Raw genomic sequence first — 23,235 nt, 5'->3', positions numbered from 1 at the left:
ACAGTTCGGTTAACACAGTTGAATTATAACTATTAAACACAAAAGAAAACTTAAATTTTACAGTTCTGTAACCTCCATCAATGGGATCTTCTGAACATGGCTTCCCTGGTCTTCTTCTTATTGCTGGACACTTGGCAGCACTTCCTCCCAAACAGCTGAGACTGGATGAAGATGATTGTCAGTAATCTGAACTGTACTTGGACTTGTTGAAGTTGAAGGTGGATAAGTCAGAGAGTATGTTCTCCCAATTTTGAGTCTGTGTTCTATGTTTTTTTATGTTTACTTTTTAAAACACAAATCAGTAAAAGAGAAAAAATATTCAGTAACCATTTTCGGATTTTCTTTATGACTTTTTGCACATTTAAACCCTGGTCAGAAGTTATTGTAGAGCAGCCGGTCAGCCACTCCTATATTTTTATAGTTGAATTCAAACTGTGGTTCGTAAAAGAGAAGGCCGCTGTTGATTGGAGATCAGAACAATCAACGCCAATACCGGAGATCAGAGAAAGGCTCACAAACGGATGGAAATTCATGTTGGCAACAGCAAATAAGTGCAGCCAAGATGCACATTAAGCGTGTTTGAGATCACCCAGGTGGACGGAACGCTGCCCAGATCACCTGGTGAGTGACGTATGTTTCTGTTTTTGCTCCAACATCACCTGTAAATCATAACAAAAATATCACCAGAAAGGGGCGGGAGCAAGGCGCCAACCTAAGCTTGGAAATTTAGTACTGCACTGACTGAAAGCCGCATATTGACTACAAAACAATGCATTATGGGAAATGGTGTCCTGACGTTTTTGTAGATGAGTGATCAATTAAAATAATTTAAAATACTTACTGATAAAAAAAAGGCTACATAGATTACAAAACATTAAGATAATTATAAAAGATCTAATAACAGATCATACTGAGGGGGAGAGGCATATTAAAAATAAATATAATGTTAAGGACAACTCCAACTTCCTGTTCTCCTTCAGTCGAGCTGCAGCTTCACCTTCACCTTTTTCATGTTTTCTGCTGTTAACAGAGACAGAGAGCATCATCTTCATCATCATCATCATCCAAGTTTATCTTTATTGTTTAATGCATGGCCACACGTAGATTTGTTTTCCTCTGCACAGCGCATCACAGGACAGTCACTATGGAGATGGAGGTGGGAAACAGTTTGAGAGTTTACAGAGGTCCAAACACCCCCCCACCCCACTACAACAACAGCTGATCAACCCCCCCCCCCTCCCCGCTTTATCAGCAGTTCCACCTCCCTCCCCGTCCCTCCGACATTCCTGCATTCAGCTCACAACAAAACAGAATAAACGCCGTCATGTGGGTACAAAAATAAAATCCAAATTAAAATATTTCAACAGGTCGACAAGAATTCTTCCTTTTTTTTTGTCTCATACAGAGAAAGCACGACACAAAAGTTACAAAAACACACTGCAAATAAAGAAACCAAACAAACCCAGATGGGTCCGAAACCACGTTTACATCCATCTGTCTGAGCCCCCCCCCCAGCCCCCAAAGTCTGTGATGAAAGCCTCAGAGGTGAGGTGAGGTAAACCCCCCCCCCCCCCCCCCCCCCCCAGTCACAAATTCATGACCCTGTTGTCCAAGTCAAGGGGGGACCGGAAATTCAAGAAAACGGCTCTAAACATCTACATGGATTGGTCTGAATGCGTTCCTCGCATCACTTCCTGTTTGCTAACATTTACAGTGTATTCCTGGTTAGGTGTGAACCAGGGGCACTTTAAATCCTGTGCCCCCGCCACCAACCTCCACCCTGACCACTACAGGTCGCTCTTCAAGATTGGGAGGTGTAGGGGGTGGGGGTGTCTGCCGTTTCCTGTAGCGCCGCCTCACCTGCGTTCCTCTTCCGCTTATTTTATTTTATTTTTTTCAACTCGACCCGTTTCCGTTTTCCAGCCCTCAAAGCTTCGCTCCTCCATCCGTGAGTTGTTGCCTTGGAGACGCAGATACATACAGAGCAAAAGAGTGGGAGACAGAGGGAGCGAGTGTTGCCATCCGTCAGCCGTCGGCGGCGCCGACAGCCGCCCCCCCCACTCCGCTCTCAGCCCATTTCCTTCCACTGGCGGTAAAACTCCACGACGTTTTTCAGCTCCATGCCCGCAGAGGCCGCCGCCTGGACCGCCGCCTGCCGACAGGAAGACCGCCACTTTCAATCACACGGAAGATCCTCACGTTTCAAAAATCAAAGAAAAACACTTCATGTAGGCACCTTTTTTATCCCGCATGTGTCACGGACGACACGTTTGCACAGATCTTCAGATCAGCACAACTACTTAATGACCTACTCCGAAAAAAGGGTCGTTTTTGGTGTTTTTAACATGTTTTGTTGGCATTTTTCTGATAATGAAGGACAAAATAAATAACTATTATTTCAAAGTTTCAGTTTTTAACAATTTGTTTTTTCAAATTGTTGTAAATCAGGAAAAGACGCAAAACAAATGTTAAAAAAAGAGCATGTGTGTGAAGTAGGATATACGCCGCTCTGACCTCTAAGCAACAGGGGGGAGGAAGGGGGAGCGGGGTTGCCCCGCGCCAACTGCACCACCCACAACTCAGAGGCAAAAAACAAGAAACAACAAAAAATGTCAGCTAGCCGACCCTCCCGGGTAATAAAACCTCCATGGAGGTCTAGAGGAGAGTTATTCAACCTTTTTGAGCCACGGCACACTTTAACCTTGACAAAAATCCAGCGACACACCAGCATCCAAAAATTTAAAAACAGGAGAAACTCATAGTCTGTATTGATCTACAGCCCCTCCCCAAACTCACGTGCATTTTTGAGATAATTGTTGCAGAAAAAGCTGGAAGTTGCAGCTGTTTTTTTCTAAAAGATGCAATAAAAATTAAGTTAGAAGATTTAAAAACTGTTTGTGTGTTTGTTGTGGTTTTAAGCCGTTTAACAAGGACGACTCATTGTGCGGTGAGACGCTGTCACTTTAACCCAATGCATCATGGGAGATGTAGTGCAAACAGCCACCGAACGCAGAAAGACTCTGAGCTTCATTGTTTTGTTCACTTGTTCCACCGTCTGACACCGGATCCTGTGGAAAGCTACACCGCTAAAGACGAGCTTTAGCTGATATTTTTGTTGGAACTGAGACTTTATGAGCAGAATCAGAACAAGGAAGTGAAGACTTCAACCACTTCTGATTGGTCAGACTGATCACGTGTGATTAAGCCTCCAAGAATGATTGGTGGAGACAGTTGAAGGGGCGGGACTTTTCCGAAAACGTTTGAAGCTACGCCTAAATCACGGTACCGTCATTCTTATCAAAATGTCTTTACTTTAATCAAATAAACACAAAGAAAAAAGTATTTTATGACCTTTCATATTACTAATTTCTCAGTGTTTTATCAGGGCCTTTTTTGGATGAACAAAGAGCTGATTTCCTGGAGATGGGAAATGTTTTTAAATCAGTTAATGAGGGCAATCTGGTTGAAAAACTCTGGTCTAGAGACTACCGGAGAGCAACGTTACACTGAATTAGCGGAATTTCCATTTCCAACATACAAAACCTGTTTTTCATGTTCAGTCGCATTGTTTTTCCCACGAAAACTCTCAGAATCCAATTTTGATTTTGTGTCACATGATGTAAATAGTAAAATGATGACAGACATTTTATAAAGTCTAAATTTGGAAAAAAATGGGGCTTAAAGGACACATTCACACGACATTTTCTGACCCATTCACGGTCAAAAGAGGCAATATAAGACAGTCCAGGCAGACGTTTTTAAGGTTTGGCTGTTAAAAGGAGCTTGAATGAAAGGGGACATATTCGCGTAAATTCATTGGCTAAACTTTCAGAAACTCAACTGAAGTGAAACACGAATGTCATACGAGTCACATGAAGATCCCAATTCATCAAAACAAATGTGAGGAATGTTCATCTTTAGACTTCAGGATCTTCAAAACATTTTACCTTTCTGCCACAATCTACATAAAAACACATAAATGAATGTAAATGGATGAATAGTGGACGGAGCCGAGAACTTCTTCGTGTCGTATCTCAACCTTTTTAGCATCAGCTTACTAAAACGTTTCTTATTTAAGTTTTAATCTGCATTTTTCTTTCAGACTGACGGACCTTCATGGCTGCAGAGCGGGAGCACAGCTCCTCCACCTCGCCACCCGTCAGGATGGTCACCATGCCGGCTGTGTCCTCGTCTCCGTTGCTCTGGGAGACGGTCAGCTGACGGCAGCTGTCCACCGTCTTGTACAGATGCCTTAAAAGAGGAAGAGGAGCCATCTTTCAAATCTCGGGTCTCTGCTGGAGGCGAGGATCAAAAAGTGAGGACACGGCAGAGCTCACCAGGCTTCAAGGTCCTGCCGTTTGAGTTTGTCTCTTTCAAAACTGCGACCCGACTCTTTCTGACAGCGGATGTACCTGCAGACAGAAAGAAGAGCTTCAGAAACCCTCAAACATGGATGTCACCGAAACATTCCTGCTCCGAGAAGCTGGCTGGAAGATACAAACGGGCTGAAATCTGGAGAAGAAAATTACAAGTCGGCCTTCCTTTCAGGCAAAAATGTCAACCTTGGAAAAAGTCCTTTTTAAAATCTCAAACACATGATTGACAGTTTGTGAAGATAAAACCTGTAAACGGCCTGAGTGGCTGATGAAAGGAAAAAAAAAAAACCTCACCTGTTGCCTTTTCGAAACTCAGACTCAAGAAAGCGGATTCCGTCTCTGGCGCCAGCGTTTTCCTTTTTCAACGCGTCAAGGCCATCGATCACTGCGGCACAAACCCCGCCCCCCCTGTCAGCGCCACCGCTCTGAAAGCGTTCCTACTTCAACACCGCGATGAAGAGCACTGACCTGCACGAGGGATGATGATGATGAAGCAGCCGCTTCCAGCCAGCTGCCGGATGAGACTCAGGTGCTGGCAGAGGGCGGCCGTGTCGGGGACCAGGTAAGGAGACATGGAGGACTGAGCTTTGGGCTGCTGAAGGCTGCCCTCTAGCTGTGACACTTCCAACTGCAGGCAGAGAACAAAATTCTCCGTGTTGATCAAGTTCAGGCAGAAAGACGAGAATCTACTTCCTCTCTGAGGATCACATCACTGTTTACTGTTAGTAGACACGCATCTCTGATTAATATTTTTTAGTAAACTTTTTTTTATAAAGAGTGATCCTCCTTAGAAGTCATAATCAGGATGTTTATTCATTTTTTTCGAAAAACGTTTTCACATTTTGCTTTTTTAGGTTTCTTAAAAGAAGAATAAAAGGTTTTTCAGAAACATTTTTAAACACATAAAAGCAGCTTTCAGAGATCAGCCCTGAAGGCAGGAAACAGCAACTTACCAGGTCTGGATTAGGTTTGATTTTATTGTTTCATTTATCTATTTGTCCTAAAAAGCTCATTTGTATTTTAAACTTTCATTAAAAACAAAAACCTTTTTCTCATTTTTACAAATGTTTTCTGCTTTCATTTAAAGGAATGAATAAATACATTAAAAGGTATTTATTTCTTTGGATTAACCACCAATCTTCAGCAAACTACAGCTGCTAAAGTACAGAAAGACATTAAAATCCACGTGCCCTAATAAATGCGAGTTTTGAATTTATTTCCATCTAAAGTAGGACATTTTTAAAATATTAAAATCTACATTTCTTTTACTCAAATCGGACTGAAACTGCGGGTTTTTTGTGGTACATACAAGTAAACTGATTTTAAGACTCTTCTACATTGATAGTGCTTTTTCCATGAGTGGTTTGAGTCAATAAATCATGGTTTCCTCCTTCACAGGAGCTTTGAGCTCAGAATGCAATAAGAGCCGCATGAAGCAGAGAGGAACCTGTAATCGTAGCTGAGCCATGTCTCTCATCAATCGGTTCCGCCGCGCCTCCTCCTCCGCCTGAAAACAAAAACCTTCAGCGTTTGTCGTTGGACGCAGAACCAAGGATCTGACGGATTCTGCCGCCTCTCACCATTCTGAACTGGGCCTTGGCCTGCTGCAGCAGGTTGTCCTGCTCGGCCTGGCTAATGCTGGTGAAGATGCCCGCTTCCGGGTTGAAGTGCAGGACGTTGCCTTCCAGGTTTGTTAAGAAGTGTCCGAAACTGCGTATGCAACAGACTCGCACCACGCACTGGAGGGAACAGATCCGAGAAAGTTTCAGAACAAGAAATCCTGAACGCTGGAGTGACGTTTGAGTGAAATATTGGTTAAAAAAAGAACCAAAATCAGGTTTAAATACTAAACTACAAAACATCAGGATGGAAAAAAAAAAGGTCGTAAAAAATCCAGAAGTTGTGAAGGAAATGGTAAACAATGTTAGGAGAGGATCTAGTTGTTTGTAGATTTTATGCATAATCAGCTACTATCTATTCTAAAGATTATAAAACTGGACAGGATATTCGTCAAAATAAACTAAAAGAAACAAGAATTTTCTCAAATTTAAATGATTAAGATGATTATTTTCTTCTAGACAGCCGCTGGTGTGGACAGACGGAAACTTTGAGGTGATCGCTTGCTCAAAATAACACATGCAACGGAATATTTTCCTAAAACATAAACTGAAATGATCAGAACAAGAACAACCTTCAAGAGAAACCCCTCAGTAACTTAAGGCTTTCTGCTTCCTGTTAATTTATGACGACCGCTGCGGTTCGAAACCTGGGAAACTCATTAACGAGAGAAAATTCCTTCAGTGGTTTAGTTCCAACAGGCAAAGTCTTCCTCCTCTGAGAATTTACCTCGTGCACTGGACTGAGGGACAGGTTTCGGCCGGCGAAGTCGAGGCGGCGGTGAGCGGCGTTGAGAGCAGGGAGGTGACGCAGCGTCAGATCTTCAGGCAGCAGCAGAGTCTGGACCAAAGCGGGCTGCTCACACTCGTTTAACATCTCTGTTAGCTGAGGGTTCAAGCCCAGATCTGCAGCGCAAACGGATGAAAGCAAAGTGTGTGAAGCCTGTGAGGATAAAACAGCAGCAGCAGCATCTGTCAGAGCCAAACCGACGACTCTGTGAGGCGGTGAGATCACACTCCTGCAGACAGCAGACACAGCTTGGTGTGTCTGGATTCACCATGTACTTTTGAGGGTGGACTTCACAGTGTTTGATTAGTAAGAAAGGAATAAGGACGACCATTTTTTGGGTTTGTTTTCTTCAACTAAAACGATCGCTTGTTGTTTACGGGATTATTCGTCGACATTCACGAGAGGAACGGCCGTGGACTTCCTGATTGAAGCACGTTTAAAATGAAAGCAGACTGGGGCCAGAATTCAAATTATAATATATATAATATTTATGATATAAATTTATGAACCTCAACAGTTGATTTTTACAATCGACACTTACTTGAAAAAGGGTGTGGCCTTTGATTGACAGGTAACCACTTAAATGAGTTTCCAAGACTTGATGATTTTTAAAAACCATCTTTAAACGGATTAAACTAATCCTCTCTCTCTAACACAACCATTGGTTCACACTGCTAGTTAACTGCACCAGAGTTCACTTGCATGTAAACCCAGACACAGGTTTTTCAGGGTTCCTCGTTTACAAATTAAAGTTAAGACACAATTAAGATTTCATTATAATTATCTGGATTAAATATGTGTTTTAACAGTCCTAATCATTAATGGGAAACAAAATTCTCAACATGTCATTCAATGTCACCATCAGACTGCACAACCAGGTTATTTTTACATGGCCATTTATTTATCTGTCTGTTTGATCCGATATCTAGCGAGCTGTCATTTTACCATCACTTGTATTTTTACTTTCAAGCTGCCACAATGAAAAAATTTCTCCCTGTGAGATAAATAAAGGTCAACTCCTAGTGGGGGCATTTTTTTAAGGAGTGTAAAATAATCTCCTGCTAAACGAAAATGCATTCATACTTTTACAAAAACCTAAGGAGAACTAAAATTAATTTCATCTTAGGTCAGATGGAGGCAACAACAAATTCAGACGTATAAAATAAAATGATCTGAAAACAGGTTCCACAGTGACTCAACGCTATTTTCTATGAAACGGGGATGAACATTTTCCCGTTTGTGCAGGAAATCTGAGAACTCAGACTTCGAAAACCTTCTTCCCAGGAGCTGAATGTTGAGCACCCGGACTCTGGCGGCAGGAACTCACCGGCCTCCAGGATCTTGCTGTTGTCTGGAAGCAGGTTGAGCAGCACAGACAGACGGTTCCACAGACTCTGAGAACTCTGCAGAAAAAGCTGCAGTTCGTGATCAAACTCCAGAGAGATGGATCCTGAAAGGCGGGTGAATCTGCAGCCTCACCTGAGCGCACATGACGATGATATCCGTGTTTGTTCTCAGCCAATCAACAAAGACCTTCACCACCTGGATCAGTCCCTGGTTGGTCAGGATCTCCAGCTTCTCCAGCAGGGTTTTTTCGCTGCGTACAGACGGAGCGCTGTGCTGACTTTCTTCGGAATCCGAGTCCAAGTCTGAGGAAAAGAAACCCCCAGAGGAAGATTTCAGCCTTTTCAACAGATGAGGAAGACGCCAAATATCACAGCGGAGGTTACCGTCGTCGTTGGTTCCGTTGGCGGTTCCTGGGTTCAGGTCACAGGGGGAATCCCCAGAGGGAGGGGGGGTCTCCTGAGATGGGGGGGCAGAGGTGTCAGTTGGGGTGGGAATACCCGAGGAAGAGGAGGCCTGCGGCCTGAGCAGCATGTTGCTGAAGGTCGGCGCCAGACGGAAGCAGCGCTTGGTCTGGAAGAGCTGCGAGGACATGGCCTGGAGGTTGCTGCTGATGCTGGCGTCGCTCGGCATGCTGGGACCATTCGAGTTTGGAGGAAGGTCACCGTCCGCATCTCCTCCTCCTCCTCCTTCTTTCGCATGCTCCGCGTCCTCCTCCTCTTCCTGGTGCTCCCTGGCCTCAGAGTTCTCGGTGTCCTCTATGTCCTCCAGGTCGGAGCGGGACTCCTGGCTGTTCATGTCCGAGTCGGTCTCCACGTCAAACGCCGTTCCTCCTTCCTCCTCCTCAGAGCCACTCCCCCAAATGACCTCTTCTCCTAAAGGATCCCTCTTGGTCTCCTTCTTCACAGATGAAGGGTTGACCGGGGATCCCATCGAGATCCCTCCCGTCGAATCAGCTCTGCCCTGTCGCTCTTCCTCATTGTCTTCTTCTTCGTCACTCTCGAAGCCTTCGCTCAGATCGCTTTCATCCTCCTGGCCGTCTTTGCGGGCGCAGCGGCGGCGGCGGAGTCGAGACAGGCGCACGTACTTTTTCTTCTGCCTCTGTTTCTCCTCCTTCTTGCTTTGATCTTCTTCGCTGCTGGGTTTTTTGTCCCCATCTTCCTTCTCCTCCTCTTCCCCCACAATGCCGTTCTGCAGAGGCTTCTCGCTTGAGCAATCCATGGGCGGTGCTGACAAATCCCTCCCATCTGCGTCATCTACAGAGAAATGAAAATCTTCAGCTGCTCTAAAAGGAATCCAAAGGAGGAAGAGGCAGGAACGCTGCAGATTTGCTCTGGTGTGACTTTTGTCTCCCACCTGCAGCATCTGTGTGTAGCGCCGGCACCTGCCCCCCCCCCTCCTCCAGCTCCGCCTGCAGCCGGATGTTGACATGGTTGACCAGGTGGGAGAAGAGAGCCAGAGTGAACGCGATGGAAGCGCTGTACTGCTTGGAACCTGTGGAAGAAAGCCACACCTTCAGCGTTTACACAACTTGGAGTTTTGAAACCTAAAGAAGGACTTTGAGGAAGACGCCCACCTCCCCTCTTCAGGCTGTGCACCACCATCAGACACGTTACCACCATCTTAAAAATGAGGCCGTCGGGGAGAACGGGGCAGGAGACGTCAGGGTGCTGCTGATGCTGCTCCTCTTCCTCCTCGCTGGGGCTGTGCTGAGCGCCTCCGTGCGCTGGAGGAGGGAGGTAAAACAGCACCAGGTTGAAGTCCTCCAGCACCGACTGACACAGCGACGTCAGCTCCGTCTCCAGCAAACTTCAAACACAGAGGACAGTGGAAGGTTTGTTTTTATCCCAAGAATCACTCCATCCGTCCTCCTGTGGGCCCCCCAGGGCATACAGCCGAGTCATAAATGAAAAAAAATGTTTCAAGAGAGAAAGTTCTCCTTCAGATGATTAGGCAAAAAGTTGTTTCAAAGAAACAAAGTCCAAAAATAAGGATGTCCTGACACTCGGTCAGAATCGCATCTTGTAGCCCAATCAGGGATCGGATAATAATTTTATTCTTATTACGATCAGCGATATACATTTCAATCCGAATATAACAGATAAAAAATCTGCACATGATGACTGGATAAATGCATTTTACCGTCGTAAAACGTAGCAGAATACAGCTTGAACAGGAGGCACACAAAAACAGTTTGCTAGATTTAGCGAGATGTTCACAGATTTGGGCTTCAAGGATCAATAGCCGCGTTTACATGGGCAAAAGTAATCGGAATGAACGTCTGATTGGAAAGAAAATGTGTCATGTAAACGCCCCGTTCGGAATACTCTGCCCCGATCAGACTCATTCAGATCAGAATTTCTTTCCGATTGAGATAGGTGGGTTATACCGATCGTTTATCCGATCGTGGAGCATGTAAACGGTCATTACGATCGTGTGTCACTACTGCTCTGGTTTACGTCACGCATAGACGGTGTTTGGCTGTGAGAAAGCTCATACAGGACCGTCCAGCTCTGCGGACGCCCCGTGAAAAGCGCCGCTCCGCTCTCGCCCCGCTAGCTCTCCCCTCTCTTACACCCCTTACGAAGGGAATGCGGGGAAGGGGCGCTTCGTACCCCCCGACGCTCACTCGGTCCACTGGCACCCGAGTGAACAGAGGAGCTGGATTAATAATTTTGTGTCCGAGGGGGAGGATGCTTTGTTACGTGTGCATTTTGTTATGTGTGGGAGAATCCAGACTGCGAGCCGCGCCGCCGCTCTGGGTTAGCGGCTGCAGGACTCAGGAGGAACCGTGTTCGAACAGACTGAGCTCCGGCCGCTAGCTCAGAGTGGCTTTGGGGCGGTCTGTGTGAACTTTTCAGAGCAGAAATCAGAGCAGAAATAAATGTCGCGGGGTTTCACGTGGATTCGTGTTTCCAGTTGTGTCCCGACAAAATAAAGGCTGCTGTTATTTCCAGACATTTATGTGCGCTAATATGCAGATTGCTGCGTTTGTCGCACGGTCCTGGATTCTCGTGTCCATCAAGGCTAACGTTGTTAGCCCGTGTTAGCCTGTCCTCAGCCTTCTTCCAGCTGTTTCATTCACAAAACAGCACTGACCACACAGATTAAATATAACGATGAGCGAACAGGCGCTTCATAATATTCATGACATTAATAAAAGCACGTTTGAAAGGTCGTCTCGTATTACGGAGCTGCAGCACGTGCTGTCTCTCTGTGGCAGCGGTTTGTTTACAACGGGATCTAGTTCCGCATCCGGGTGATTTTACACTACTGCGCAGTGCGCATGCCCAGATTATTCATTCCGAACGAAAGCGTGAGCCATGGGAACGTTTGTTCTAATCGGAAAAAGGTTTTCTGTGCCCATGTGCACGGGTGAATTTTAACCCGACCATTGATCCGATCAAGATATTCTGCCCATGTAACCGCGGCTAGTGACTCTTCATAAACTGTTTAAACCGACAGCAAGTGTCTCTTTGGTTAGTTTTAACTCAAACAAGGGCCTTAAAAGGCATTTTATTCATTAAAAAGTTTGAGTTTTTGTTTCTTTTTAATGAGAATGGCTCTCTGTGCTGCCAAGGGACCGTCTACAAAGTGCACGCTCCAGGACAAACGTGTAAAGAAAAAAAAAGACAAAAACTATTAAATGGTTACATTGATATGAATTAGTCATGACTACTCCTCATATTCATGATACAACAATTTCGAAAGAAAATAAACATTATTTTGTAGGAATTTTTATGGGAGCCATGAAACCCATCTAGGGATGCAACGGCTGACAAAACTGGGGGCTCGGGTCACGTCATGGTTTCCGCCTCACCTGTTCTTGGGCTGCAGCAGGCTCTGCAGGTACATGAAGCTCACCAGGAGCCGCTTTACATCTTTGGATCTGGAGGCAAGATCACAAAAAAATAAAGTGAAGTTTGAACAAAAATGAAGTTCTGTTAAAGTGCATAAAAAAGCAAATTTTTTGATGCTTGAAAGTTGCTCATTGCAGGAAACTAGAAGTTAGATTCCTCACAAATGTTTACTGAAAAAAGGATTAGGACTTTGTATTCAGATGATGCCAACATCTCAACCTTTGTGCTTTCAGAGGCTTTCTGGCTTCATTTCTTCATAATTTCTGCTCAATTACACTGAATCCTGTTTTGGTTTTGTTTTAATTATCTTGCAGAATCTACCATCTGATGTGGATCCAATGTTTAGCAAGGAGAGCTCAAATTTCTGACATTCGCACAAATGAGATCAAAGTAATTACTGAAGACCTCTCAGCTTTGATGGCAAACATTAGATCCGTTTCTGCAGCCGCCCCACCTCTTTCTGGATGGAGACAGCTTCTTCATCTCCGGCTTCTTCACTTGGTGGTACATCTTGGCGGCTTTGTCAAACAGCCGCTTCAGATTGCCGTAGGCGCCCTCGAACGGAGCGTCTGATTGAATGCTGCACACAAGAAAGCTTCCGTAAAAGACCTGCGACCACCGACTGAAGCTCGGGTATCGGCGCCGCTCACCAGCGAAGGTAGTAGTACGTCGCTTCAACGTTGTAGAACTTGCTTCCAGCCAAAGTACCCAGCTGGTTAAAAGGCATTCCTGCAAAAAAAAGGTCAAAAAAAACAATGAAAGAAGGCAATAAAAAAGAGACTTAACTTTAGAAAAACTCTGCTCTGAAAGCTGCTCTTAAATGTTGATGGGGCAAATTGATTGGATATTTCAAGAATACTTAAAAGACATGTGGACCCATGGGGTCAAACACCAGATAACTTATGTTAAAACTTTAGGATTTCTGCTTAAATTAGCCAAATTTCAACCGGCTCCTTTGTATTGCTTTTTTTAAGCTTTTCTCTCAGCTGGATGATGTGGATTTTTGTTTTGAGTAAACATGACTTGATTTTCCCTAAAAATACAAAGAATGCAGTTTTAATTCAGTTATTGGCAGAGCAGCTGCAGGCTCAAGTCCCGGGGAGAACTCTTGCTGCGTCTTTGGGTAGCCGCCGAACTGCACACTCTAAAAAACGTAATAAAAGTTGCTCTGGATGGAAGCATCCGTCTGATGTCGTTTAATCAAATCAAGCTGTTGACAGAACTCGGGCTGTCTTCAGATTTACAGAACAGGGCTCCAGACTAACTTTTTTTCACTAGGAGCACAGTGGCCCCCAACTGAAAATTTTAGGGGCGCATACCGTAAATCAACATGCTAACCAGATCTACTAATTTCCGCTGTATTATGAATAAATACTTTAATAATAGATGCAGAAATTACAATGTGCTGTTTCAAATTCAGTGTCACATTTTATTCTTCACTTTTGAAGATGCAACAACGAGGTAAACTGACAGCACCATCGCTGTCATGACAGTACAAATAGTAAACAAAATACCATACATTTAGAATTAAAAAAAGTTTTTAGTAACGAAGTGATTACCGTAGTAACCTTTCGGTCATTTCACAGTTTCAAACAATACTTAAATGTATGTAAACATTAGGGGATGGAAATTCATGTTGGCGACACCAAATAGGTGCAGCCAAGATGCACAATAATTTGAGATCACCCAGATGGACGCAACGCTGCGCAGATCACCTGGTGTGAGACGTAAATTTTTGTTTTTGCTCTAACATCACCTGTCAATCAAAACAAAAATATCAGGAGAAAGGGGCAGAAGCAAGACCCCAACCTGAGCGAACGCAGCTGGAAATGTAGTACTGAACTGACTGAAAGCTGCCCTACAGACTACAAAACAATGCATTATGGGATATGTGTCCTGATGGGTTTTTTGCAGTTCACTGATCAATTAAAATAATTTAAAATACCAACTGATTAAAAAAGGCTACATCCATTACAAAATATTGAAATAATTATAAAATATATAATAACACAGATCATACTTAGGGGGAGAGGCATATTAAAACTAAATTGAATGTTAAGGACAACTCCAACTTCCTGTTCTCCTTCAGTCTCGCTGCAGCTTCGCCTTCATGCCCTACACGTGATTTGACCACTTTGATCCCCACTGTGCCAAAGATCTGTCGAAGGATTTCCACTAACCAGTTTTGACCACAAGAGGAATCCCCATTTCAAGCCATTTCCTTATCAATTTGCACTTTAATGACAGCGGTTAAGAGAAATCCCGGGGTCCCTGACCTCACCAGGCATTTATGAAGCTCTGCCAACTTGTAGGGGAAAACCAAAATGAAAAAAAATACAGAAGAGTTGGGTTTAAACTAGACAGTCACTCACCCACATGTGGCATCACTGACAGAGCCTGGTGGTAAAACCTCTCGGCCAGCTGCTCCGTCTCCACTCCAGCGAGCTCGTTCTGGTATCGAGCTGAGAACACAGCACCAGAAGAATCAACACCACTCACACTTCTAGTTCTAAAGCAAACTAAAACCATACAAAAACCAAAGAAGTGTGCTCAGTTTGTCACAATTCTGCCTCATTTTCACACAAGCTGCCTCACACTTCAAATGAAATCTTTTACCCAGATCTCCCAGGTACACCAGACAGCGATGGCAGGCCATCTGCGCCCATTCCATCTCCTTGGGGGAGGCAGACACTGGCTTTTTTCGGCCTGAGGAGGAAAAATGATCACATTTATTTGAATTATTCAAACATTAGCTACATGTCAAACGCAATCTGAAGGTAAACCTTTAGAGATATGTCGGAGGGTGCCTACCAAATAGGCGCTTCTTTTTATGAATAAATATAGAATATTTTTATACTTTAGAGTTGATGCTCACATATTGATTCATTTGTTTTAAGTAAATAACAGTTTATCTACTTGGGTTTTCACTTTAGGTGACTACTACAGACTATCGGGAAGAAAATTATTTTGTTTTTGTTTATTTGGAGACAAAAAAAATCTCTTTATTTTTACAAAAATGAATAAGAAGACATAAAAAAATAAATTAAATAAATAAATAAAACAGCTTCCAAGCAAGATCACCGCTAAATTTGTAAGAAAAGTAAACAAACAAAGAAAGAAACCACAAAGCTCCATCCACCAGCTGCCCATGGGGACCATGGGGGGTGAAGAAAACTGTCCTTCTGCCAGCTCCTCATGCCACCACATCTGCAGAAGTTTCCAAACTTTTGCGTTTTCTCGTCTCTTTTCCTCCACCCTGTGTCTGTTTGGGATCCTCTGTTGAGTGTGGGAGAAGACTGACCGATGAGAGGATCGGTGACGTGGGTCCAGTCGATGCAGTCCTGCAGCTCCAGCTGGTAATGCGACTGAACGTAGAGCAGCAGGTGTTGGTAGAAGCCCACGCCGGCGATCAGGTGTGTCCTGTAGGCGCACTCCAGAGCGCTGCGGCTGTGGACATGCTGCAGAGGAAGCACAAAGAACACACTTCCCAATTACCTTTGATTCAAGGTTAGAATCAGCATAAATGACTAAGAACATATTTATTTGGCTAACGTTTGCCAACTAGCCAATCAAATGTCGTTTAAGTTTTATGATTGTACAATGTTTTGCTCTCCTTGGGTGCTACCTGTCTGTCTAGTGATTAAAGGTGCTTTGTAAATAACTGAATAGATGATGATCAAATGCTGAATATGTTTTCATTTTTTAAATATCCTGTCAGTATTTTCTTAAAACAAATTAAAAAAAGGTAGAAGTAGCATTATTCATCATTATTAAATACATTTAAACAAAATTCAAACAGATAAAATTCTAAAAATGCATATTTTATGATCAGCATACTGTCAAGCAGATAAAAGTCATTTTCTTTCCCGTCTGTTGCTTCATATGTTTCCGTCCTTTAGCTTTTGCAGGTTATTTTACTCTAAAACTCACCAAACTGATTAAAATAAAATAAATATTTAGTCAGTGGAGAGTCATAAGAAGGGAAGAAGGCAGCAGCTCCTCCACGGCTCCCTCCGGCCTACCTTCTTGTTGGTCTTGATGACCTGGATGACCTCGTAGTAAACCTTCCTCCAGAGCAGCTCCTCAGCCTTGCGGCCATAGTCGACGGGGTGAAGAAACATCAGTTTCACACAAAGCTCCCTCAGTCTGAAAGCACAGAAGGTTTATAATAATGAATTTTAGGGTGAGCTGTGTGGCACAAAAGAGGGTGACAGGAACAGAGGGGGTTATGGGAGAAATGGAACCAGCAGCCTTGGTTTGAGTTTTTACTAGGGTTGGGCGATGTCCCCTAAATTGGCCGTTGACGATGTTTGCTGTCAACCATCGGGATGGACGATGACATCGTCGGGGGGGGGGGGTATTTTTACATTTTTCGTTCTTATATAACTGCTATTCGTTTTTTTGCTTTTTTCATTTTATTTCCCAACTGATGACTAATCCGCGATGATCCAGTATAAACTGAGGGAAGTGACTTTAACAAAAAAAGTAACAAAATAGAAAAGAAGTAGTCCGCTCCCGCACTTCCGGGGGAGTGCGGACTTACAGCTTTGTGTTTGATGGGAAGGGGGGGGTACATGAGGTATGTGTGGGAGATTTAAGACTGCGATCCGTCCCGCAGCTCTAGGGGTACAAGCAACCGAACTCAGAACCGGGTCTAAAAGTGTGTGTCTGTGCACAGCTCGGATCGTCAGCACACACAGCGGTTTGAGCTTCAAAGCAGAAATGTCGCTCAGTCCTTAGAAAACATTCAATCAATCACATGGATTTGTGTTTCCAGTCGTGTCCCGACTAAATAAAGGCTGATGTTATTCACAGGATGCAGCACCACCCAAAGCTAATGTTGTTAGCCCGTGTTAGCATACTGCTAATCCTGGCTTCGTTCAGAAAAAGCACTGACCACACGGATTAAAATTCAAATGATGAGCGAACAGGTGTTTCATAATAACCGTAACATTATTAAAGGCACGTTTAGAAGATCGTCTCATATATTACCGAGCTGACATGTCAATGTATATAGCCGCTCGGCGCTGTTTAACAATGTTTTGTATTGAATTGTTACATACAATAAAGTTTGAAAAAAAAAAGCCGCTCGGCGGAGTTTATATCCTTCCGTTTTTCAAACCCTACTGCGCATGTGCGAATGATTTATTCCGACGGAAAGTGTGACCTTAGTGAACGTTTTTATATTCTGAAAACATTTTTCTGGGCCCATCTACACGGTTGGATACTAATCCGACCATTGATCCCATCAAGATATTTTGTACATGTAACCGCGGCTTATGATGTCGACGCGCAACGTGGCGGGGGCGTGGCATCACGATGGTGGTCTCTCCATCGGGATGTCAGTCACCCATCACGATGGACGATGATATCGTCCATCGGCACAACCCTAGTTTTTACTCATTTCTATCTCCCTTGATCTTCAAATCTTAAGAGCCTCATTTGTGACAGTTAAACGGCAAAGATCGTAAAAGCCAAACACTCAAACATTATTTTTCATTCTGCTTTTGACTGCATTTTCTTTGATTTTGCATTTGATTTCATAGATATGCCCAAAAGAATAAAAAACAATGTATGAAAAACATTTCCAGCACAATTGAACCCCGATTTAGGGCGTCAGTCATGCAAAAAGCGGGCTCTCATCTTCCACACAAACCCCGACCCTGATCAAACTGCAGGATGGGTGAATCTCAGCGAGAGACGAGAACAAAAAGAAAAGACGACCAACAACCAGAGAGACTGAAACAAAGTAGAAAAAGCAGATAAGTCATTTCAATTTCCATCCACAACTCCCATAAAAGTTAGACTTTAAAAGTATTTGATTGAACGACATCCCTTCATCTGTGGAGTTCCTGCTTGTGAGGATTGTCCTCACAACTGGGAGGTTGGAAAAGAGGAGGCTGACTTTCACCATTTTTACAGCTTGGACAATTCCCAAACACTGTTTTAAAGACAAAACAGCAACTAGGTTTTACGGCCGCATCCTCATGAACAAATTAAGTCTTAAATAAAGATTATTTTACATTTTTAGGCGTAAGATTTGTCTGCAAAAACTTAAAAAGTCTCCCTAAGACTCATTTCCACTAAGTGGTACGGTCTGGTTTACAATGGTCAGGGCAATTCCACTCAAAGTTGGACGCTTGCCCGGCGTTGACCTATTCAGTACCTTTGCGTCATAGTAGTGCGATTACAACAAAAACAACAACGGAGGTCATCCAGCAATTCATTTTGGTCTCTGCATCTGACCCACATGGCAAGGAAGTGGTGGGCTGGAGACACAGCTGCCCTTAGTGCTTAGTGTTCAGCACGGAGGTATTGAACACCCAATTTTTGGGGAGTTTGGTAGGACTCCACCACGGATTTGAACCAACGACCCACCAGTAACAGGCAAGTTTAAAACTTGAGGCAAAACAAGGCAATACCAGTCACCTGAAAAGACTGAAATACTTTATTACCTTTGATTTTAAGGTTAGAATCAACAAATAACTGAACATCATTATATGGCTTATTGTTATTACCCCCCCCCCCCCCAACTAAAATCTTTAAATATCCTTTCAGTATTTTTAATAACAGAAAGATAGAAATGAGTATTCAAATCAAATACAAGAAAAACAAAACCAAACTCAACCTACTTAGAGCAGCTGATATTCGGTTTATTTTAGATGAGCACATCCACGTAGGGTGGACACTCTTTCACTCGCCCACTGAGTGACTTTAACTTCATTAATAAGGTGGAGGTATCCCGGAAAACTGTCCGACTGCTGATTTTCTGAATCACAGCGGGAAGCAATGAGATGAACAAACCAAACGACAAACTGGATACGGATCAGGAACCTCAGCTGAAGTTCCCACACATGCTTGGCCGGGTTTGTGGAGTGAATGGACGCTGTGTGTCGTAGTGTCATAAACACCCAGAGGGTCACAGCGTTGCAGTGGAAGAAATCAACAGATTCTCCCATGAAGGACTCCATCATTGTTTAAAACACAAGTGTGGAACCAAGCAAAACATAAAAACCTCCACAGACACAAACTACAACATGTGCGTTTTAAATAAGCTACAATGGCTGTAAAAGTATGTGTCAGTCACTGGTTCTGAACGCCGTCGCCCTAAAAAGCTGAGTTTGGTCCGTAGCATTCAACATTGATCAAATTCAACTGTGAGAGTCAGAAAGTGAAAAATAGAATCCAGGAACTCACATTGTTTGACTTTTAAAGGATAAAAAATTCACCACAGTATTTTGCATTGTAACCCTGGTTTCAATGGCAGAACTCAAATGTTTCCTTTAGGTCCTTCAGCAGGTTTTGAACGCACTGTTGCTGCCATTCCATGCCTGGTCCATTCCTCCATGCAGATCTTCTCCAGAGCTGTAATTTGGTGGTGTTGCTGGACAACTTCCTCCCCGGATTTTCGGTTGGATTGAGGTCCAGAAACTGGCAAAAACACTCAAGAACCTTGAAATGATCTCATGTAGCCACAGCTTTGTTGGCATGACAAGGTATTTGGGATCATTGTTCTACTAGAAGATACAGACCCGTTTCATTCTCAGTATTCTCAGTGATGGAAGGAGGTTTTTGCACAGATTCTCACCATACATGACCCCATTCATCCTTTCCTTAACAGTAGTCATGTTCCCTTTACAGAACAGCAACCCCAAAGCATGATGCTTCCACCCCCGTGCTTCACAATACAGTCTTGTGTTCTTGGTTGGAATTCAGCCACGCTCCTTCAAACATGACAGGTGCCGTTTCTACCAGACTTTGCAGTTTAGTTTTCATCCGTTCACATGACATCCTCCCAATCCTCGTCTGGATCATCCGATTGTCTATGGATAACTTCAAATGAGTGCTGGCTAAAGCAGGGGAACCTTTGGAGCACTGCAGGACTTGAACCTGTGACCCGCATTACCATAATAACCTTTGCTACCGTGCTCCAAGCTCTCTCTCGAGGTCATTGACCAATTCCCTCGTGTAGTTCTGGGCTCACTATTTCCAAGGTCATTTGTTATCTTGGTGAGCTCTTTCATGGAGCTCCAGATTGTCATGTTGATCTTGTATTTCAACCATTTTCTAATAATTGCTCCAACAGTTGATCTCTTCTCATATCAGCTGATGCTTATTGTAGATTGGTTCACCGCAGTCTTGTTCAGGTCCTTTAACAGCGCTTTGGTATTGGTCATGATGGAGAGGTTGCAGTCGTGAGTGTTTAAGGGTGCTGATAAGTGTCTTTTATAGAGATAAGTTCAAACAGGTGCCAATAACACAGGTAACGATTGGAGGACAGAAGAGATGGTAAAGAAGTAGCGAAGGACAGAATTTTTTGCTTGTTTGTGATAAAACTTCATTTTCTGCACCATTTACACAAATAAATGATTTAACATCAAACAATGAGGTTTCCCTGGATTCTTTTTTTTTTTTTAATTCTACATCTCAGAGTTGACATTTAACTGTTATGGACATTACAGACCAAACTCAGCCGTTTCGGAGGACATCTTCCAGAATCAGTGACTGGCAAACATTTGTTTTGCCCCAGTATTTACAACTCAGAATAAACGAACTTCACGGTTTATGCACCAGCAGCCCTTATAGCCTAAAGAGTCTGCATACAAAAAAACATTTACAACCAGCGTTTAGGTTCATTTGGAGCGAGCAGAAAACCTTTAGTCGCAGAGATGCAGGAGGGCGCGGCCCAGCTGAATTCAGAGACAGCTGCGTCAGTCATTATGAGCATGATAACTGGTCAGACCACATAACACAACGGTCCACACAGCCAAGTGCAGTTGGGCTGGACGTACTTGTTGCGAAGGCTGATGTTCTCTGGCTTGAAGACCTCTCTGTAGGACGACTTGCTGCCGATGATGACATCCAGCTTGTGCACAGATTCCACCACAGCCCTGAGAAGCAGAAGTTTATCATCAACATGGATAGAACAGTCTCATTTCTGAGCATTGCTTTCACTTTGAGTGAGGCAAAAAAAAAAGGAAGAAAGAAAAAAAAAAGGTTTATCAGAGGATGTCACCAAATTCCGAACTTCTGCTCGTCTAAACGAGTCTGGTGACCTCATCCGTGGCGGGTTTATACAGCCTGACAGACTTTCTTCAGTGGCAGCCGACATTGGAATGTTCCATCAGCACCTTGGTCTCATCAACTTACCTGTATAGCCGCTTGATTAGGAGCACTTTCGCCTCTGGCTCGCTGTCTTGCCCCGGCCCGCTCATGTTAGCGACAAGCCAGATGTGTGCTCAAGAGCCCCGCCGTTTACTTGCAGTATCATCCGACTCTCCCGCCAAACCACAGTTGTTACGGGCGCTCGTGTTCGATCCCGGCAATGACAACCGTTTTGATAGCCAGCTAAAGCTTAGCTATCAAGAAATCGTTAGCGTCCCCCCGCTCCCTCCGCGTTTCTTTCGTTTCTGGAGTCCTTTAGCTACACCCCCTCCACCCATCCGTTCCGAAAGTCGGGTAAAAGGGGGCTGCCTGGTAATTTATGCGCTTCCTGGTCAGCTGAAGTGCTCCGATAAGCGTCTTGTGCTGTTCATCGTTCCGGCTATTGCTGCGAGGGCGGCCATTATTCCTATCAGGTAGCGACCGCTTTAATATCGCGAGAACACAGACGCCGTCATGAGATTTCACCGGACCAGCGCTGCGTACAATGACTTATATCGCTAGAGGAGACACGCCCGCTTGGGAAGCCTGGCGGAGCGCGACGTCATCTTGGTGAGGTGGACGGCGCCCACGTGACAATGATTTCTATAGCCTTTAGTGGCATCTAAGTAGCTTTTATATAATTTATATATATTTATACATATATATAAACATAAATATATATGTATATCATTTATATATATACATATACATCATTCGTTGTTGTTAAAGAAGAGAAACAGGCAGCCTTAAAAGCTCAAACTTTAATCAAAAATGCACAGTTGCAGGACTTATTACAAAAAACAATTATTAGAAAAAAAATTAAAAAATATTTTTTAAACATGTAGAAGTTTTAGACCTCTTTGACATGTAATTTAAATTATTTAGAAAAGCCCCACAATAAGTCAATAGGAAGTCAATAATAATAATAAATAATAACAATATATACATAAGTAAATAATGACTAATACTAAATCAATAAATAATAATAATAATAAACAATAGTAATTCAATAATAATAATAAATGATAAGAATAAATCAATAATAAGTCAACAATAAGTCCAAAAGTCAATAACAGATTTACCCTTGAAAAAAAAAGAAGAAAAAATAAAGAAAAACAATAGATTTACTGATTCATGTGAGTGATCAATTTGTGTAACACAGATGGTATGGTGTCGGGTTTTCAAGCAAACAGTCTGGCCTCTCATCAAAATCTTTTTCCACAAAATGTTTTGAACATAGCCAGACTGTATTGCTAGTTAGTAACCACAGTGATCCATCTGGGTTAGCTCTTTTTATTGCTAAGGCACACTTTTTCCTTAAGTCTGAATCCATTGGAAACCTGCAAGAAAAGTTCAGTCACTGAGTCAGAAATGTATAAATATATATTACTATGATAACCTAGTCCTAGTATACTGTATATACGTTTAACAAAATAAAATGTAAGTTTATGTCGACAGCAAATTATACGCACATCATCCCTACATGTTGATAATTGCCCTACAGCATCATGCATGTCAACATGTATACTATTAATGATGCCCCTGCAGCATAAAAAATATATATATATATATAATACTTACCTGTGAAATATTATGCCTTTCTTCCTTCGTCGACTAATTTGTTCGATTTTGGCAGTTGAAACCCGCACAATGAAGTGGCATTTTGTAAAAAAAAATGTGTTCACATGCACGCTCTGCAGCAGTGACTTGACCTCACCAAGATGGCGGTGCTCTCCTCCCTTGAGGAATCATGTGATGTCTCCTCTAGCGACATAATTCATTGGCTGCGTCCGCCTGGCTCATCTCAAACACGCTTGTATTCAGAACTGTGTTGTATTCTTCTTTTATTGCGTTGTTATAAATGTTGTATTTTTGTATTATATTCTGTAAATATTCAATTAAAAAAAATCTCAAACAAGCTTCTTATGAATCACAGGGTATCAGAAGTAGAAGGGGTGCAATTTCTGGCAATACACCTATATCTGAAGCCTGTTCTTATTTTCCCAGCATGCTTTACGTTTGAAATATTGACATACCATCAAATGATAAATTTGAAGCAGTTTAATCTTCTAAAAAAACATTTTTTTATTATCAAATAGCTGATC

At 43.1% G+C, this 23,235-nt stretch overlaps 1 protein-coding gene across 1 annotated transcript; it reads right to left on the bottom strand.

The window, feature by feature from the left end:
- Nucleotides 1–1,047: 1,047 nt before the first annotated feature.
- Nucleotides 1,048–21,617, bottom strand: smg5 (SMG5 nonsense mediated mRNA decay factor). Its single transcript, XM_023964170.2, has 22 exons — nucleotides 21,137–21,617; nucleotides 20,779–20,877; nucleotides 16,009–16,132; nucleotides 15,288–15,444; nucleotides 14,603–14,692; nucleotides 14,359–14,448; nucleotides 12,637–12,715; nucleotides 12,441–12,566; nucleotides 11,947–12,015; nucleotides 9,703–9,935; nucleotides 9,483–9,620; nucleotides 8,513–9,382; nucleotides 8,262–8,431; nucleotides 8,110–8,185; nucleotides 6,723–6,898; nucleotides 5,957–6,115; nucleotides 5,824–5,883; nucleotides 4,845–5,004; nucleotides 4,671–4,761; nucleotides 4,338–4,412; nucleotides 4,113–4,251; nucleotides 1,048–2,152 (listed from the first exon to the last, which is right to left on the bottom strand). The coding sequence occupies exons 1-22, from the start codon at nucleotides 21,199–21,201 to the stop codon at nucleotides 2,069–2,071; spliced, it is 3,330 nt and encodes a 1,109-aa protein (XP_023819938.1). The 5' UTR covers nucleotides 21,202–21,617; the 3' UTR covers nucleotides 1,048–2,068.
- Between the last annotated feature and the right edge of the window lie 1,618 nt (nucleotides 21,618–23,235).

Source organism: Oryzias latipes, chromosome 16 (genome assembly GCF_053564925.1).
Source record: "Oryzias latipes strain Hd-rR chromosome 16, Olatipes_Hd-rR_3.1".
Lineage (NCBI taxonomy): Eukaryota > Metazoa > Chordata > Actinopteri > Beloniformes > Adrianichthyidae > Oryzias > Oryzias latipes.
The sequence above is the reverse complement of the archived record's forward strand: the minus strand, read 5'-3'. Positions and strand labels throughout refer to the sequence as shown.

Excerpts from the sequence above, each read along its gene's own strand:
- smg5 (XM_023964170.2), bottom strand. The coding sequence starts at position 21,201 with ATGAGCGGGCCGGGGCAAGACAGCGAGCCAGAGGCGAAAGTGCTCCTA. Across the intron at positions 5,005-5,823 it reads TGGCTCAGCTACGATTACAG|TTGGAAGTGTCACAGCTAGA; the intron begins GTTCCTCTCTGC and ends CTCTGCCTGCAG. Across the intron at positions 4,413-4,670 it reads GAGTTTCGAAAAGGCAACAG|GTACATCCGCTGTCAGAAAG; the intron begins GTGAGGTTTTTT and ends TTCTGTCTGCAG.